A 20,055-nucleotide genomic window follows, 5' to 3' on the forward strand; every position below is an offset into this window, starting at 1 on the left:
GGAAACTAGTAAATTAGGAAGTAAGGAAGTTAGGAAATTTTGAAATTAGTAAATTATAAAATAAGGCTGGTGCAAATGTTTAAAAGTTTTTCTTAAATTCTTACATTTTTAATTTCTAAATTTTATTGTTTTTTGTTAGGCCGTTGCAAATATTTTTTGAAGTTTATGTCTCTCGAATCTGACCAAAGCCGGGATGAATTTACGAGCCACGGATCAACATTTGAATGAAAAAAGTGTTTAAAAACCTGTCCAGTTGTTTTGCAATCATTAGTTTCAAAAATACCTAAGTATTGACGAAAATTTATTTTTTTTTTTGCCGAAAATAAAGTTTTTGCGGTGCTGTAAATTGGAATTTCATAAAAATTCAAAATATTTTAAATCCAGCCCAAACATGCTAAATATAATTATCAATGCAGAAAAATGCGTTTTAGATTGTTTTCAGTTGATTTGATTTTTATTTTCATTAAAATTTGGAAGTTTCTTGAAAAAAAAAAATGTTTGCTTTCTGATTTTTTGGACCAATTTTGAAGGAGGGGGAGGGGGGCAAGGGCCTTATTTTTAAATTGTTAAATTTTGAAATTTGTAAACTCCACATTTTTATTCTGGAATTAAAAGTTGTTTTAATTTTTGAAAAATTAGAGTTTTAAATGTTACAATTTTGGGTTTTTCGTAAATATTTTTTTTGAATTTCCACATATCAAATCTTTTAAACTTTTGAAATTTTGACTTGTAATTTTAAAATTTTCAGGTTTCGAATTTTTAACTTTTTGTGCTTTTGAATTTATAAATTCTTTGAACTCGACTTTTATATATTTTTTTCAACCCGTAATTTTTTTTATTTCCAAAATAAAGATTTGGTGGGAATTTCCTTCATATTTTTTTTGTTATTTGAAATTTCTGAAATATTTGTTTTTCCATATTTTCAAATTTTTATTTTTGAATCATTTGTATTGTCGAATATAAGATTATTATTGATTTTTTCAGTAAGAAAATAGATATTTGTATGATTATTGTCAAGTTTATTGTAACTCTGGTTTATTTCATTTCGGTCCCGCCAGGGCGGAATAATCGAACAGTGCAGTGAACTCACAATCCAAAGGTTGCTGGTTGGTACTAGCAATAGTTGACGAGACGTGAGCCAACAGCAATAAAGACAACTTCTATTTTTTACTCCGTTTCGACCAAAAAACTAAATCATCTGGAGATTTTTTTTTTTGAAAAGGTCCAATAAACCAAATTTCTAGTTTTGCTTTTTGGGTGTTTTTGAAACCGCCTTGAGTCAGGGGTATTGAAAAACACTAAAAAGCAGAAACTGGAAATTTGTTTCATTGGACCTTTTAAAAAAAAACTCCAGTCTGTCCTTTTAATTTCAAGATTCTGCATTTTGAGATTAGCCGAGATTTTATATTATTCCAACGAATATAAAATTATTAAAACGTTTGTAACTTTCAGTCGTATTCAAAAAGTAAAATCCAAATTGTTTGATTTTTTCATCAAAACATATTTTACAAACAAGCACCCCGCGAAGAAACGTCAAACGCCGTTTCTGTTCCTTTTCAGCTGCGTACTGCGTACCGCTTAAGAAAAATCTTTTCGTGACCCTTTCCTTGACCGTTTCTTGGGCGTTTTTTTTTATATGGAGTTTTGCGTTCTTTCCGATCTGCATATATTAGCCTTTAACAAACAAAAAACATTCAACCTCCAGCTCGATTTTTTTTTTGTGGAACGGTGTTTGTTTTGATAACAACTACGCAATCTTCGATTGCTCCCCTATGGGTTTTGACAGCTGGCTGACGCAGCATAAAAATTCATTCACCGTTACGTCAAATTTCCACCCACAGTTTGGGTGGTAGTTTCGTCGGAGCATAAAGTTCACTTCGCAGACCCGAACCCGACCTGTCAGTCCGTCAGAGGCAGCGTAGCAGGAGAGAAGAGTGTTTTTTTTTTCGCCGTCGCCCACAGGTTGAAGTGAAAGAAGGGAAAGAAAAGAAAAAGCAGGAAAAAAGTAAAACCTCATCATAATCATCATCCCAGTTTGCGGTGCGTTTTCCCTGTAGCAAATTTTGACCCAGGTTCCAGCTGACAGCAATCCCGTTCCGTCGCCGTCGTGTAAATTCCGCGTGAAATCGTCTAAATTCGAGTGACTCCAGACAGAGGCAAAATGTCACACCAAACCGGAATAAAAGGTGGGTTGTGAATCATAACTTTTTTCATCCGTCCGCCGCGCCGGCACCACCCTTCCGTCCCCGTTACCCCTCGATTCCCGTCGTGCCCTGCTCCGACGTTGAAAAGTGTTGTCACAGCACTTCACGTTTCGTGATGGAGTGTCACGTCAGACAAAGCGATTCCTCCTTCTCCACTCATCTTTGTTTGTGCCGCCACCCCCAACCGAGACGTGACTTATCTGGCCGCGACGAGGAGGTTGAGGGTAGTGGCCTTGCGGATGCTGGGAGAGACAGAGCAATTTGCTTAAGCAAGAATCCATTTTCCGAGAATATTTAAATCAATTATTGCTGCTCTTTCATTTTCAGCCAATGCCGAGCTGCTCAAGTTCTTCGGCAAGTGCAAGGACGGGAAAACTCGAGTGCTCAAAGTTTCTATCGAGAATGGTAAGTACATAAGGCGGCCCCCTCTTAAGATTAGTATAAAAAAAAAAAACAAAAGGTTGTTGTTGATGTTTGAGCTCCTTTTGTTTTGCGATGTGCAGTCGGCTGCGAAAGCAAGCGAGCAAACAACACAGTCGGTGAAACTGTTTTGAAAGTTGACTAATTGCCCTAATTATAGTAGTTGTTAGCGTTTTAAAAGACTATGTCATTTCGAAGCTTTAAAAATATTCTTAGATTTGAATATATTTATTCAAAATACCGTTTTATCGACACCTTAAAAAAATAACACATACATTTATTTTATAATTTTGCCTAGAAACTTTTGAATAGTTTAATAAAATTTTGGGAAGCTTGATATAAATTGACTGCAAAAAAATGCATTTTCATATTTTAAATTTTCTTTCAACGAAACTATACTCTGCCTGTTCGAATAAATGTCCCATATGTATTTTCGAAGAATGATTATGGAGTTTTCAATTTTGTTCATATTTAAACGATTTTCGTTGATACAGTAAACTAAGAAACTTGTTCTGTTTTGTAATTTTAAGCTAGAGAATGAAAGTATGAATGGTGAGTAAGTGTAATACAAGGTAATTTCAAGTACATAACCGCCCAAGATGCAAAAACAGCTAGCTGAGAACAATGCAAGATAAGTTTGTCCCACAGTTTGTTAAGTTTTCATAAAAAACTGGATTTCCTCCTGACTTCTAGAACAAAGTACTTTATGTTTTTAGGCTTTTTGAAAAAGCACACGATTTTGAACCAAACTGCACCAATATCTCAAAAGTGGCAAGTCAAAAGTCAAAGCATACGGGACATTAATCAGGGACAGTAAAGAACTTGTTCCACTTAGACAGTTTTAATCATTTTATATTCGTTAGAATAATAGAAAATCCCAGCGAATCTCAAAATACAGAATCTTGAAATTAAAAGGACAGATTTAGTTTTTTGGTCGAAACGTAGTAAAAAATTTAAGTTGTCTTTATTGCTGTTGGCCCACGTGTCGCCAACTGTTGCTAGTACCAACCAGCAACCTTTGGATTGTGAGTTCACTGCACTGTCCGATTAATCCACCCTGGCGGGACCGAAATGAAATAAACCAGAGTGAAAATAAACTTGACAATAATCATACAAATATCTATTTTCTTACTGAAAAATTCAATAATCATCTGATATTCGACAATACAAAAATAAAAAATTAAAATACGGAAAAACAAATATTTCAGAAATTTCAAATAATCATACCATTTTAAAAAACATTATTTTGGAAATTCAAAAATAATATGCAGGATTGAAAAAAATAATAATACTTAAGTCGAGATTAAAGAATTTATAAATTCAGTGGCTAAAAAATTAAAAATTTGAAACCTGAAAAATTTCTGAAATTACAAGTTAAAATTTCAAAAGTTTAAAAAATCTGAAATATAGACATTCGAAAACACATATTTACGAAAAACCAGAAATTCTAACATTCAAAATCTTTAATTTTACAAAAAAAAAAAAAAAAAAAAAAAAACAAAACAAAATTCCAGAATAAAAAAATTGGAGTTCAGAAATTTCCAAATTTAAGAATTTAGGAACAACAAAAAAATAATAAAATTCAGGCATTTCAAATTTAAGAATTTAAGAATTTAAGAATTTAAGAATTTAAGAATTTAAGAATTTAAGAATTTAAGAATTTAAGAATTTAAGAATTTAAGAATTTAAGAATTTAAGAATTTAAGAATTTAAGAATTTAAGAATTTAAGAATTTTAGAATTTTAGAATTCAAGAATTTAAAAATTTAAATTTAAGAATTTAAAATTTAAGAATTTAAAATTTAAATTTAAAATTTAAATTTAAGAATTTAAATTTAAGAATTTAAATTTAAATTTAAAATTTAAAATTTAAGAATTAAGAATTTAAGAATTTAAGAATTTAAATTTAAGAATTTAAATTTAAATTTAAGAATTAAGAATTTAAGAATTTAAAATTTAAATTTAAAATTTAAGATTTAAATTTAAAATTTAAGAATTTAAATTTAAATTTAAATTTAAGATTTAAATTTAAGAATTTAAGAATTTAAGAATTTAAATTTAAATTTAAAATTTAAGAATTTAAGAATTTAAGAATTTAAGAATTTAAGAATTTAAGAATTTAAGAATTTAAGAATTTAAGAATTTAAGAATTTAAGAATTTAAGAATTTAAGAAATTAAGAATTTGAGAATTTAAGAATTTAAGAATTTAAGAATTCAAGAATTTAAGAATTCAAGAATTTAAGAATTTAAGAATTAAAGAATTAAAGAATTAAATAATTTAAGAATTTAAGAAATTAAGAATTTGAGAATTTAAGAATTTAAGAATGTCAGAATTTAAATATTAAGGAATTTAGGAATTTAAGGTTTTAAGAATTTCAGAATTCAAAATTTTAAGTATTTTAGAAATTAAGAATTTGAGAATTTAAAAATTTAAAAAATTTAAAATTTAAATATTAAAATATTCAAAAACTGAAATTTTTAAATTTTTCCGTTTTTAAATATTTAAATTATTAAATTTTTAATTTTTTTAAATTTTTAAATTTTTAAATTCTCAAATTCTTAATTTCTAAAATACTTAAATTTTGAATTCTGAAATTTCAGAATTTATGAATTTAAAAATTCAGGAATTTAGGAATTTAAGAATTTAAGAAAATCTTTTAAACGTTTGTACCAGCCTTATTTTACAATTTCCTTACTTCCTAATTTCGTAATATCCTAATTTCTCAAATTCTTTATTTCATTATTTCGATACTACATAGTTTCATAATTTCCTAATTTCTTTTTTTCCTTATTTCATTAATTTCCTAATTCATAATTTTATAATTTTAGTTTTGCTAGTTTTAGAAATTATAAATTTCTAATTTTTGATTATTTGAAGAAATTTTAAATTATTGATTTCTCAATTTTGTTTATAACTATCAAGTGTTGTTTAAAGTTTTTGAATAAACAATTTTAACTTTTGAATATTTTTGATCTCTTTCATGTTTTCCCCCAAAGAACCTCAAGGGCGCACACTGTCAAACGCGCTCATATCGAACTGTCAACTTGTTTTGATGTGTTCACGAAAAGAACACGCAACATTTCTTGACCGCGTTCCTTCCGATTTGCATACCGTACTTAAGGGTGGATTAGGTAACGTTTTTATTTGGAAACTGCTTCCAATATGCTTGTTAAAAATCTTGTAAAGTATTTGACTAAAAATTACAACTAAGGACACTTGAAGCGATTTATCAATTGCATATTCACGGACTACGCGGCTTGCGCTCACTCAAGATACAGGTTTCAGCCCTTCAAATTGTATGGAAAAATAATGATGCAAAATGGCCTCTTCCTAGAGAGAAAAAAATAAGCCGAAAGGGCTCAAGTTCAAGCCGAGTTGGCTTGAATTTATCAATAGGTTTGGTCAAAGTATTATTCAAATCTAAGTAAATATGCCAAACAAAAAAATAAATTTGATAAATGGCAAAATTCAATTTATTTCTCGTTATGCTCAAACAACTAAAACAATTGCTACAGTGTTTTTACAAAAAAGTAATTACAATTAAAAAAGGATTTTTAATCTTTTATCTTATTTAAATAACCAAAAAACAAACTATTCTTCCTATTCGCAGAGGAGCTCGCCCTGGTGGACCACAAGCCGGTCAAGAAAGACTTTGAGAAGGATTACGACGCGTCGATAAAGCCGCTGATAGAAGACGACACTCCGTGCTATATTCTGTACCGGTAAGTGTTTTATTTCAAATCGCGTTAATTAAAAATTGTATGCATGCATGCCACCCCCACTCTACGCTTAGCCACACTTCCGGTCCACACCCACTTTGCTTCGCGTCACGTTTCACGCTTCACTGAAGTCCCATAGAGATGATTGTTTCTACGCCACACGATTGTGTTCGTTCTAATCAATGCTCATCGTCATCGTCTCTTTCAGCTTGGACTACAAAATTCCCACCGGGTACGCGTGGATGCTGATCAGCTGGGTGCCGGAGGCGGCCACCGTACGGCAGAAGATGCTGTACGCGTCCACGAAGGCCACGCTCAAGCTGGAGTTTGGCTCCGGTCACATCAAGGAGGAGTTGAACTGCACGGCCAAGGACGAAACGACGCTGCAGGGCTACCAGCGGCACAAGGTCGAGTTTAGTTCGCCGGCACCGTTGACCAGCCGGGAGGAGGAACTGGCGGAGATACGGAAGAGTGAGGTGAAGACGGACTTTGGCATCGATACGAAGCAGCAAACGCTCGGTGGAATCAATTGTCCGATTTCGGAGTCGGCTGCTGCGGCGTTGAACGACATGCGACGCCGGGCGTACAATTATCTGCAGTTCCGGATCGACCTGGAGGAGGAAAAGATCCACCTGGTGAGTGCGGCCAACATCGACTTGCTCAAACTGCCCGGCCAAATTCCGACGGACCACGCGCGCTACCATCTGTATCTGTTTACGCACGAGTACGAGGGCGCACACCTGGACAGCATGGTCTTTGTGTACTCGATGCCCGGCTACAGCTGCTCGATCCGGGAACGCATGATGTACTCGAGCTGCAAGGGACCGTTTTCCGCGACGATCGAACGGCACGGCATCGAAATCGCCAAAAAGCTCGAAATCGACTCCGGCACCGAGCTGACCGAGGAGTTCCTGTACGAGGAGATTCACCCCCGCAAGCTGAACCTGCGGCCACAGTTCTCCAAGCCGAAGGGACCGCCCAGCCGGGGCGCGAAAAGACTGACAAAGCCGCAAGCCGTCGAGTGAATTGACGATTTAAACCATTTTTTTCCATGGTTCTTTTGACTAATTTAGTAGCTTTGTGTGATTGTATTTTTCGCTACTAACAAAAATCACTCAACTTGTCGTTATACTGAGCATTTCTTGCCCCCAACCCTGCAATCTTCCAACTTTCTTTGATTTTTACACACTTAAAGAAGACAAAAAAAACGTTAGTAAATTTGCGTGTATTTTTAAAACCGTTTGTGTGTATTTTACCAATCGACCTGACAAAAATGCACGATAAAAACATCCACAAAGCGCAGGGAAAGCATTGTAAAATTTTACACTCGAGATCTCGGATGCTTACATTATTTTGTTTGTATAATAAAGAAGCTTAAAGGTAGAATTCGCACCGCGAAGGAAATGTTCATACATCATTAACAAAAACAACAACAACAACAACACATGAGATTACGAGGCTGAAATAACGCGCCGGGGAGAGGGTAAACAGAAAAAAATAATAGAAAGATCACGCGAGTAGGAAAAGTATTGAAAATGATTAACACTCAAACGCTCGGGTAGTCATTTGACCCCTATTTTTTTTCTTAAAAATCTCATGACTTTTGATAGAATTGACCAATTTGAAGGCTTCCGGTTACAAAAGATCCAGATTTGTCTATATTTTTAACTGTCAGATGGGGGACAAATATGGTCCATTTTTACCGGAGATATTCCGGATTCCGTTGGGGTACCTCGACCCTCCTATTTGGGGCTCGGGTCAATATAACAATAACTATTCCATAGAAAAATGCCGGAAATGATGAAAAACTTCAAGGCATCATCCTTATACATTATCCTGCATAGATACATGACATGCTCAAGACCTTCGGACACCGGAACAGGTTCCAACCGGAAACGGTTCACTGAGCTGATGTCGATTGGTGCCCAACTGGATCCGGCTCCGCTGCCCCGTAGGACTTAATCATGTCAATAATTTTTGCAGGGTGATGTGTTAGGCTGATGCCTTGAAGTTTTGCATCATTTCTGACATTTTTCTGTCGAAACTTTTAATTATATTGACCAAATACCAATATAGGCAGGTCGAGGTACCCCAACGGAATCCGGAATATCTCCGGTAAAAATGGACCATATTTGTCCCCCATTTGACAGTTAAAAATATAGACAAATCTAGATCTTTTGCAACCGGAAGCATTCAAATTGGTCAATTCTATCAAAAGTTATGAGATTTTTAAGAAAAAAAAAGTGGTCAAATGACTACCCGAGCGTTTGAGTGTTAATAATCAAAAAAGGCAACAAACGCAAGCATTTTAAACAGTCGAAAACTGCAAAACAATACAACACATTGAATTAAAAATATTATATACACAAGTGAAAAACACGAAGAAAGAAAAAAACAAATCATTTCAATATTGCTATATTTCTACTTATGTAAGCGGCCACACCAGAAAGAAGGAAAATAAGATAAAAGTAAAATATATAACGAATTTTAATAAAAGAATAAAGGTAATTAATCGCGACAAAAATAAACCAGAATTCGACGACGGCGTGGTGCAACGCAAAACATACAACACAACACGACGATGGTGTGAAATCAATCCGTATTTCTTATACCTAAACAATATTCTTTTTACAGTAGAGAAACAAAATAAGAAGAGGAAAAAAAATAATGATGTATGCAATGCAAAATAAAAAAGTACTATTTATTGAACGAATAAAAAAAATGTGTTCTGGTTTGATTGTGCCGAAATAACCACTATCCAGCAGAAAAAACCGGGAAAACCGGGAAAAAACCGGGATTTTTATCCGCCGGGAGAAAACCGGGAAAAACTCGGGAATTCGACTGACAAACCGGGAAAATATTTTAAGTTTAGTTAAAATTTGACAAAAGCCTCTTTAATTTATTCAATATGTTCTTTTCTCAATTAGAATGTTATTCCTGTTATTATAAATGAAGAATTCGCGAAAACTATGTTTGAATTTGTGTAGTAGACTCATGCTTCTTGGTTATGGATGTTTTTTGTATCCTATTATATTTTTACAAGGCGATTTTTTTTAATAAAGCAAAATGTTTCCTCTACCAGCGATTCTCAACCTGGGGTACATATACCCTGGGGGTACCACGAGCGGTCTCAGGGTCCGGAGGACAAACCCCGCAATGGCGAACATTTGTCCCAAACAAAATATTTGAGAGAATAAAAAAACAAATTGCTTTGAATCAAAAAAATAACAACCATGCTTAAGGTGCAATGAATTACAGGTGAATTGTTTTTGACCAATCAGAAAATGTTTAAAAAATATTTGAATGATAAATCTATAATTTGCATTCGTTTATAAATTTTATGAATTTGAAGTAAAGTTAAATTTACATAAAAATAAAATTTAAAAAAATATGGGGGATGTTTGTAGAAATGAAAAAGACAACGAAAATTTAATTTACAAAAAAAATTCTCTAAATTTAAAGACATTTTCAGTAGTTTTAAAGAAAAACAGGAAACAACATTTTATTATGAAGCTTTATTTAAAAAAAAAAGAAAAAAAAACTGATTTGAAGAAATGTACATGGACGTTGTGTGGCCTATCCAGTACATGTTTTTAAACAACTCTAGAAACAAGATTTACGACATTTTTAATACTTCAAAATTCATGTTTCTTTCTTCGTGAATTGGAATGTAAAAAAATCTCATGCAAACGAAAAATTTCATGTATGAACGCTAGGGGTACCAGCAGCTTAAGTAACACGAAAAAGGGTACCTAGCCTAGAAAAGGTTGAGAACCGTTGAATTATAACATATTTCAACATAAAATAATAATATCATGGAGTTTCTGTTTGTAAATAAATTTTATTTGATAATATTTGAGAATCTCAGCCAGACAAATTATTAAGGACAACTTGCAATGAATTTTTTTTTGCAAAGTTTTTTTAAATGTCGTTTGAAATTTATGTAAAATTTTCAGAAATTTTAAAAATACAATATATTTAGAATTCTGCTACAAAAACGTCACTTGAAATACAGGCAATCACTTTTAGGTGATAACTACATCAACACAAAAATTGAGATCATGTTGAAAATAAGGCCGATGCTAATATTTTTCAAAATTTTTATCCCTCAGCTCTGGCCGGGGTCAAGTGGGGGAATAATCCATAGTCTCAACATTTGAATGCAAAAAGTGTTCAAATACATTTTACACTAGTTTATTTGTTTTGTCTTCAAAAAATGTAAGATTTTGCGGTAACAAAAAAAAAACTAAAGGTGTAAAATTAAAAAAATAAAAGATTATTAAATTAACCCAAACATGCTTAAAAATGATTCCAAACGCAAGGGAATGCATTTTATATTGATTTCAGCTGGTTGCACTTAAATTTCAATTGAAATTTTGATGTTTTTTTAAAATATTTTGTGCCCCCTGATTTTTCGAGGCAATTAACGAATTAACGAGTATTTACATAACTGTTGATAACAATTTATTTTTGCAATTCTTTTCTTTAAAATTAATAAATTGTAGTAATAATTAATCTCATTCTAAAAAATAAAACGATTTTTTAAATTTTGAGGTTAAACAATCTACATGTATGATGATGAAAAATCCCAATCATTATGGAAATTAGATGTTTGGATTGAACAGATAAAAACGGCTTCGTTTACAACTTACTTACTTTTTACTCAAGATTTGAAAGCTTTCTTGAGGAATTCAAACTTTGAACCAAATGTATGCGTTCAAAAAGTATGTTGGTACTAACGTTAGCCTAAAAAAACATGGTAGTTTGGTTTAAAAACATTTCGGAAAATTCCTTCTGGGCTCGGGAGAAAACCGGGAAAAAACCGGGAAATTTAAAATCGAAATCTGGTGGCCACCCTGCCCTAGTAGTCTTCATACAAATACAAATTTGACGGATGTCCATACAAAAATTGATCGAACATCTGCAATTGAGAAGGGATCGATTTGGTTTCTTTTGCACACACAGAATAAATAGTCACACTGTATTTTATTCTAACTTTTTATAGCTCAATGAATCCCGTCTTCGTTGGTCCCTTGAATTTGATTTGCTCAAAAAAAACTTTCCGGTTGGCATGAGTGCAGAATTGACCGCCCTTGGGTTTGGGCTTTAGAATGGATTTAGACCAGTGGTTCTCAACCTTTATTGATCCATCCTCCCCCTTAACTAATGCCATAATTTTGGTATTATTGTTTGCAGAAACTTTACATTTTTCACACCATTACATTTTTTCTTCACTCGCAACAATTTACACATAGGGTAGGGTAGTCATCAATGAGACACTTTTGGTTTTCAACTTTCAACGATTTTTCTAATTTTTTCATCAGCATGTCTTAATGAGCATTTAGTTGCATTATCTTTCTTTCAATGTGTTCTTTCATTGACCAAAATATGCGATCGATCCGACATCTACAGCCAGAGTTATTCAACTGTCTCATTGTAGACGCACTTGGCAGGAACAATGAGACAGCTGGGGAACAATGAGACACTCTACGAAAATCAACATTTTTCCAGCAAAACATCATGTTTTTGTATTGTTCCATTGCAGGTGACTTGCCTTGAATTACTTTTACACCCCAGAATCAAACATTTATGAATTACTTTTCAAGGGAGCGTCCATAACCAAAGACTCTTATATGGCAGACGTGTATCCAGTAGACACACCTTTCCCCCAAATATGAGCCTGATTGGTTGAAACTACGACTTGTGAGTGCCATTTTATCATTGTTCCTCGTGTCTCATTGATGACTACTCTACCCTAGAAATTATGACTGATATTTTATTTATAAAAAGACGTCAAATATTTTTTACAAAAACTAATATTTGATGTTAAAAAAAACCTAAACTCAAGGGGCAGAAAACTCCGTTGAACTTTACTTATTATATTAATAAGTATACTAACGTTCGTTATTATATTAATACTTTCCCACCCTGAATATATACACCTTTAATAGAAATGTCATAACTGACGTAAAGAAAAGTCAGATTTTTCTTGTTGTTTTTGTTTACCGTTGACCGTCGTCGGCCGACCGTTGCCGCTTGCAAGCGGCTTGTCTCACAAGCCAGGTTCCCATCCGATTTCCACCCAGGCTCCTCACGTCGAGAACGGGATGTGGCCAACTTTGAACTCTGTTCCAAGTATCTAACAGGAAATACTCACATATCGTTCAAACTCGCCAACTGGAAGCTGTAACTTTGCCATCTCCGGAGTACATGCGATTGCCGGAAGATGGATTCCGTTGTAGCTGGTTCTGTCCAGAACGGCATGACGGAATTTCTGCCAACCGTACCTCGAACGGCTATAATGTCAGTGCCAAAGAAACAGCCTCATGAGCGCAACAGTAGTAGAAGGAGAAGGAGGGTGACATTTTCTGAAGTGTTTTCATGCCAACGCAAGTGCCTGTCTGACGGTGGAAATTCCGTCAATCGAGCCTGGTCGGGCACGGCGGCTAGCTCTAGCCAAACAAAAGTGGCCAGCTAATGTGTCAAGAGTCCCTACCGAAGATGTTACACCAGACACGGTCAATTTAGAGACGGATGTTGAAGCCAGTCAACGTGCCCTGACATCTAAGGCAAACGAGCACGATAATGTGTTGAGGTCAAGGTTGAGGTCCAAATCAGGTCCACAAATATCGCGGCAGAAAATCTAGCCTAGACGAAACATCTCCCAACCCGCCCTCGAACGGTCTATGATTATAAAATTGTTTTATTATTCAATTGTGCTTAAAAATAAATATTTCAATCAGCTGATAAATGAAAACAACAACAATCCGCTTGCACTGTCAAAATCAAGGTGCTTCAAGTGTTGGTGAGAACTTATGGTTGACATTTCGTTAATATATTAAAAAGTATAAATATTAAAACTTCGTTATTCTACAAAAATGTTCTTAATATTTTTGAAGTTTCCTCCCCCTTGCCTAAACTTAACAAAACCAAAGCAAAATTGACATAAAATTAAAATATTTTCAAAAAAATCTCATTTTGAAAGTAAATGAAAACTAGTTTGAATTTATTTAAAAAATATTAGTAAAGATAATTTTTGAAATTTATTACGAAATATGCTCATGTTTAAAATAATGTGAAAATTCACATTTTTTATGAAATTCCATTCTTCAAAAATTGCTCATGTTTGAGAGAATGCAAATATTAAAAAAAAAAAATGATGGCATTATTCAGAACAATTTCACGGAGTTTTCTATTATTTTCGATAAACTTTTTTGAATTTTAGTTTTTGTTAGCTATATTTTTGAAACACCTGCAAAGATGAAATCTAAAGAAATAAAAAATGCTGTTGAATCTTATCACAAAAATTCCCATATATGTCAAATATATTGTAAACTTCAAAGGTTATAAAAAAACAAACAAAGATTTATATTTTTTTTATAAAAATGCATTTGATTTCTAATACATCGTCATTCCCCCCTCAAGAATGGCCAAATTCCCCCCCAGAATTCCTCACCGGTTGAAAAACACTGATTTAGACCAACCATAAGGCAAGGGTCGAAAACCACGTTCGAATTCGTTGTTTTTTTCCGAATTATGAACAAAAATGTAGGGGAGAGTGGGGAGACTTGATCCCCGGGGAGACTTGATCCCAAGCCTGTATCTCGTCAGCATGTGGGTAAAACAATTAGTTTTGTTCTAGAAAGTTGTGCGAAATTAACTAAAACTCATTGTATAAAACATAGAAAAAAAAAATCAAAAATGTTTAGATTGAGTTACACACATTTTTCTAAAAAGTGCTGCAAAAAACTTCCAAGAGATCTTTTTTCTTTGTTTTGATAAGTATAGAAAACACTCAAAAATTATTCAAAAAAATATTTTTTTTTACATGAATTGTTTGATAAACATATCAACTCCAAAACCCTTACGCATTTGACGTTAAATTTATCGTCATACTATTTTTACAATCAATTGTTTAAAAAAGTGCGTTGAGGGAGACTTGATCCCTGCATTTTTACAGTCACTGGAATCAGCCTCAAGATTAATTAATTGAGCTGGGTTTTCATACATAGTTTCCTTTAGTATAGTTGTACATAACTAACTACAGTTTGAACCATTTTTCAAATGTTTTGTAAACAAAAATTACCAGCTTTTGTAAACATGCTCAATTTTGGTCTAAAAAAGAAAATTTTAAGTTTTTAAATATTTTACATGCTAAACTTGTTATATTTTGAACACAAACGTACAGGTTTAATGTGAAATTGCTGTATCTTATAGAAAATTAAAAGTTTGGATTGATAAGAAACATTTTGCTTAAGATTTCTTCAAAATGTTGAAAAGGGGATCAAATTACCCTCAACATTTTGAAAATGCCGGTTTAAAATATTTTTTTAAAACGCTTGGCATTATTCAAAGAATTTATCTGATGAAATATCCTTGTCAGCCAAACATAGTTGAATGTTTAAGCTTTCAATTCATGCAAAAAGATCATAGTTTTGTGAGAAATTGACAGAGTTATGTGCGATACAAAAAAAGGGGATCAAGTCTCCCCACTCTCCCCTAAATTTAATAACATAACCACACAAATTATATTTACAGTGAAACCTCTTTTTACGCGGTGCGTTACGTTTTTCTGATTCGTCGACTTCTCTGGAACGACGCTACATTTTTGCAATCTATTAAAAGCAATTTGTAGGTTTTGTTCTATGTGGGTCTCGTGGCGCAGGGGTAGCGGCTTCGGCTGCCGATCCCGATGATGCTATGAGACGCGGGTTCGATTCCCGCCTTATCCACTGAGCTTCTATCGGATGGTGAAGTAAAACGTCGGTCCCGGTTTCTCCTGTCTCGTCAGAGGCGCTGGAGCAGAAATCCCACGTTAGAGGAAGGCCATGCCCCGGGGGGCGTAGTGCCAATAGTTTCGTTTTAGGTTTTGTTCTGATCTACAATACGCTTTTTGAAGCTTGCAGAAATGTTGTATGGTTTTAGAGAAATCGACGAAATAAAAAGCGTAACCCTACCCGCATAATCAAAAACCATCGGGGGAATAGTCCAAACTATATTACTATTAAAAGAGATGTAGTTACCACATACTTAACCATTATCATATAGTTACGGCACTATACAAAACCATAATGAAACTGATCGTCAAATGATGACGTTTTTATTGAAGTAAATCTAATGATTCTAACTATTTTTGAACTATTTGGGGTACAATAACCTTACACTAAACAGTTCGGATTGTTTAGACAACGTGACTCAACGAAAAAATGTACAAGTCCAAATAGTTCAAACAATTTATCAACTTTATTGAGAACAATATAGCAAAATTCCACAGATTTTAGATTTTTATAGTCAGAACCTGTAAGAACTAAAAACCTACTATAAATGCTATAGTAGAACACAATTGATGGCGGCCACATTTTTTTCGATAAGTTTGTATAATCCAAATAATTTGTCAACTTACATGAAGTAAAATTACTATACACCATACTATTTTGAATTAAAATTTCTATAAGTCCAAATAGTTCAAACAATATTTCAACAGTATGGAGTACAATTACAGTTTGTTATATAATCCAACTATATGTTAAACGATTGGTACAAAATTTCAACTTTTATCAAGTAAATTGATCACAGTCGATTCCTCTGGATGATAGAGAACCTTCAACACCCCCACTTCTCCTCAGATTATCAGAAAACTCCCAAAAAAGAAAAAATGTTACGAGGGCTCATGAAATTGACTTTCACTATTCCAGAAAAAGTAGGCATGCTGTTCTTACCATACACCAAAAATATGTGTACTACATGGTGGACTATTACTGTTCACTATAAAATGAGTCAATTGTTTGGACTACTTGGACTTATCGAAAAATACTTGCCCCCGAGCTTGCTCCCTTCTAACACAACATGTCACCAAAACCTCTGAAAAACCACCAACAGATATAGATCAATCGGATAAGGCGGCAGCAACGTAAATAACATCACATATAATGGCGGTAAACATTCACCAACTATCGATAGAACTTAAAAATCAAATTTGATTATATCCGAAGTAGTTATCACAACAATTGTAGGGTTCATTTTTGCGGTCTTTTTTAAAGTGTCGGCAAAGTAGTGTCGGTAAAGTAGTTTTTCAGAAACTATATAGGAATAGTCAATTTTTGGGCAATGACTATTTGACGTAAAATCCAAGTTTATAAAAATATTTACATATGTATGAAAACCTCATATAGTTTTCTGCCTAACAACTAATTTCTCATATAGTAAAATCGACCAAAACTATTTTGGGAATGGAATTAATGGTTTGATATATCGTACATATATAGTTGGGTTACAATTTAATGAATAGTAGAGACCATTTGATAAATAGTTGAGTAACTATTTGTCATAAAGAAGTTATATAGTTCATGACTATGCGGGTACCGCGGTAAAAAAGGTTTCTCTGTATTTTGAGGTTTTTGAATAAGCTTTCTCAAAAGTTGGATAGGTTGAGAATGTTTGTTCAATGCTTAGAATGTTACCGGGAGCTATTACTTTTTTAGGGAAATTGTTCAGGAAACTGATTTATTTTTTAATTCATACCTTAAACCCAACTTTGGAAAATTTGATGCAAGATGCTTTTTCTTTATTGCATTTCTGCTATTATCAAAAATTTGCAAAATGGGTAACGCCAACTCACACAGCACTTTCCCCTATCCCTCTTTGATTTGCGTGAAACTTTGTCCTAAGGGGTAACTTTTGTCCCTGATTATGATTCCGTTTTTTGATGCAGGCCAAGTGCGAATGATGCTGATGATACCTCTTCAGTTGACGCTCAGGCGAGGAACATCCTGGAAGGAGCGTCACTGACTACGTCCGTAGTCCTGTTAGATCATACTTGATCAAGACAGTATAGCTCTGGTTCCTTGCAAGTGTCCTATTTTCTTACCTCCACGTTGGCTTGGTTTTCATGATGACCTAGCTGGTGGCCTGTGGAAACGGATCTGACCACCGCGGGTCAGAGTAGATACGGCTAGAAGAAAGGGGCGCGACAATGTGGGGAAGGGAAGTAATTTGTGATTGTAGACGGTATTGTTTTGATTCGCAGTATGTTGAGTCAACTGCTGTGGATGTACCGGAAACATCGCACAACGGGGTTTCTCTTATCTTCATTCTCAGCTACCACCTATCTTCTGTTTATTTTGTTTCACTGATTTTCTAACGCGGCTTCTGTTTACTATCCACCATTTGATTTCGATTTTACTCATTTGATTCTCTTATTTCTCAACGCTTTTTCACTCTATTTTACCAATTGATGCTGCTGTAACAAACTGTCTGCTTTCCCTTAATTTGGCAGCGATGTTTCCACTCTATTTCACCAATTGATTCTGCTGTAAAAAACTGTCTGCTTTCCCTTAATTTGGCAGCGATTTCAATTTTGTTTATCATGTGCCTTTTCTTTATTTATCTATTTGAATAATTTCTCATCTTCCCTGTAAATTGCCCTCAATACAATCTAAGCTTGTTTGTTACCTCTATTTATTAACTATTGTTAATTTCTTTATCTACTTCATAAATTACTATCTTTCTTTTACTTTTGATTCTTTACATAGTATATTTCCTTCACTGTCCATTGTTTTGAAACTTCACCCTTTTCTTCAAACAAATGAGGTTCGAGCCCTTACTCAATTTTTGGAGTGATCAAAGAATTAACACAAATATTACTATTGTACTTTTGAAAAACTTTTATAAAATGCTTAGGACCAAAAATTGTAACAAAACACCGCGACAAAAGAAATAGCAACATAAAAACACGACTCAACACTAGGAAAGATTTCAGGAGAAAACAAAACACAGTAAAATAACAACTAGTTTTTAAATTCAAACTAAAAATAAAACAGTTTTTGCTTTAATGAAAGTTAGGCACACTTTAAATGGTTAGGCGCTTATACTTACATCAAACCCTACTTAATGTACCACCCCCGGCCGAGTTAAAATGCGTAACCGGAAAAGAAGGTGTGCATGCCTGGCACGAACACTCAAAGCGTGTTCTAGCGTGCTGCTCGTACTGACTCAGAGCAAGGGTGAGATGTAGGTGTAAGGGCAGTGCGTGTTCGTCGGGAACCTGGTGCATAAGATCGGTCAAGGCCCGTTCTTACACTGAAAATTGCGAATTGCGAATTGCGATTATGATTCCGTTTTTTGATATGGGTCATTCCATCTGAAGTGGAACAGCATTTGAAAATTACCCTCTCCGATCCTGCTCAAATTTGGCAGGGCTGTTGATACTATCAAAACATGCAAGAATCCCGAATTTCATCCAAATCGGACCACCCCCTCCATTTTTGTACCTCCCCAAAAAATCGACTTTTTGACGATTTTTGACCAAACCTCCTAGTTTCAAACGACGATAACTCAGGAACCACAAATCTTAGAGGGTCTGTCTTAGACTCATTTTTGAAGGAAATTGGACGTAGAATCCATTTCCGTGATCAAAATTTAGATTAATTTATTTTTTCTATCTGTATTGCGCAATCGAAAACTTTAAACGGCCGTATCTCAAAACACCCCAACTTATTTTTTTTATTTGACCTCACCATCGTGTTCCTCGGCCAATTTTACATAAGAATAACTTATCGACAGAAATGAATATGTTTTGTTCCAGAGATATCGAATTTTAAAGTTTTGTGTTTTCGAGATTACCTACATTAGCTTCATTCGCCGCATCTGCTAGAAGCACACAGGCGGGCTGATCAATAACTGCTACCTGGTCATTTATTGAAATAATATTTCATCATAAATAATCTTTATCAAATTGGGCAAAAATTAACTGTATAACACTGTAGGAAACTGGAGTTTAATCGCGAATGTTTATCTGTTTAAAAACAATGAATGAAGTGAATTTCTGTGCTAACCCACAGGACAGAGCAATAACGACACACAGTAAAGGGCAGAATTGGATTCCGATGCAAAATGCAATTAATCTTGTTAGTAACACTGAACAGTAAGTGCAGGATACATTATTGAGTTAAAAATATGAATTAAAATGAATAAAATTTGTTGATTTGTTGTACTCTAGTGAAGGACGATCACAAGGAGTAGGAAAAGGATTTCTGTAAAGTATAAAACTGAAAAATGTAAGAAAATCATAAAGTTTGATCTGCTGCAAAGCGGCTAATTCCCCAAATTTTGTTGCGATGATTTCGACATCGTCCGAACAACAGTGTTTTTTTTCTTCTGTCATTCTTGGATTCTTGGAACACAATACGGCTGCTGTCCTCACGTATAAAGGATTTTTTTAAATAAAATGTACCTTGACCAAAATCATCTTTTAATCAAATGGAGCTGGCTCACAATATAAAAATTGATTTAATATGATCAATCTTTTAACCCATAAATGAGATTTGCCAAATTATGGTAAAGTGTCAATAATAAACTATAATAATAATAAAGCAGGTTTTGGGGTTTTTGCTGAATGGTACTATTTTGCTACCGCCCATGATAAAGGCCCTAGTCATGGCCTCGGAGGTTCTCTAAAATGGTTAGCAACACGTAAATAAACGGTGCATTCAAAATAACCCAATAAATATTTTTTTCACAAAAATAGATTGATCAAGGTAGGGGAACAGCATCTAATTCCAGCGTTCTTCTAATGTTGCCATATCAGCGCTTTGGCATTCAATTACAGCTGATTAAAAGCGTTTTCAACTGAAATCGAGTGATAAATAGCTCAATAAGAAAGAAGTGAACAAGCAAGTTTCTATCAAAAGTTTTGCAAAATTTGTTGTTTAAA

At 33.9% G+C, this 20,055-nt stretch overlaps 1 protein-coding gene across 1 annotated transcript; it reads left to right on the plus strand.

Moving 5' to 3' along the window:
* The first annotated feature begins 1,847 nt into the window (after positions 1 to 1,847).
* LOC6040682 (twinfilin) lies at positions 1,848 to 7,842 on the plus strand. Its single transcript, XM_038248247.1, has 4 exons — positions 1,848 to 2,186; positions 2,532 to 2,609; positions 6,236 to 6,347; positions 6,553 to 7,842. Exons 1-4 carry the CDS (start codon positions 2,162 to 2,164, stop codon positions 7,367 to 7,369), a joined length of 1,032 nt encoding a protein of 343 aa, XP_038104175.1. The 5' UTR covers positions 1,848 to 2,161; the 3' UTR covers positions 7,370 to 7,842.
* The last annotated feature ends 12,213 nt before the right edge of the window (positions 7,843 to 20,055 follow it).

This window comes from Culex quinquefasciatus, chromosome 1, assembly GCF_015732765.1.
Source record: "Culex quinquefasciatus strain JHB chromosome 1, VPISU_Cqui_1.0_pri_paternal, whole genome shotgun sequence".
NCBI classification, from domain to species: domain Eukaryota; kingdom Metazoa; phylum Arthropoda; class Insecta; order Diptera; family Culicidae; genus Culex; species Culex quinquefasciatus.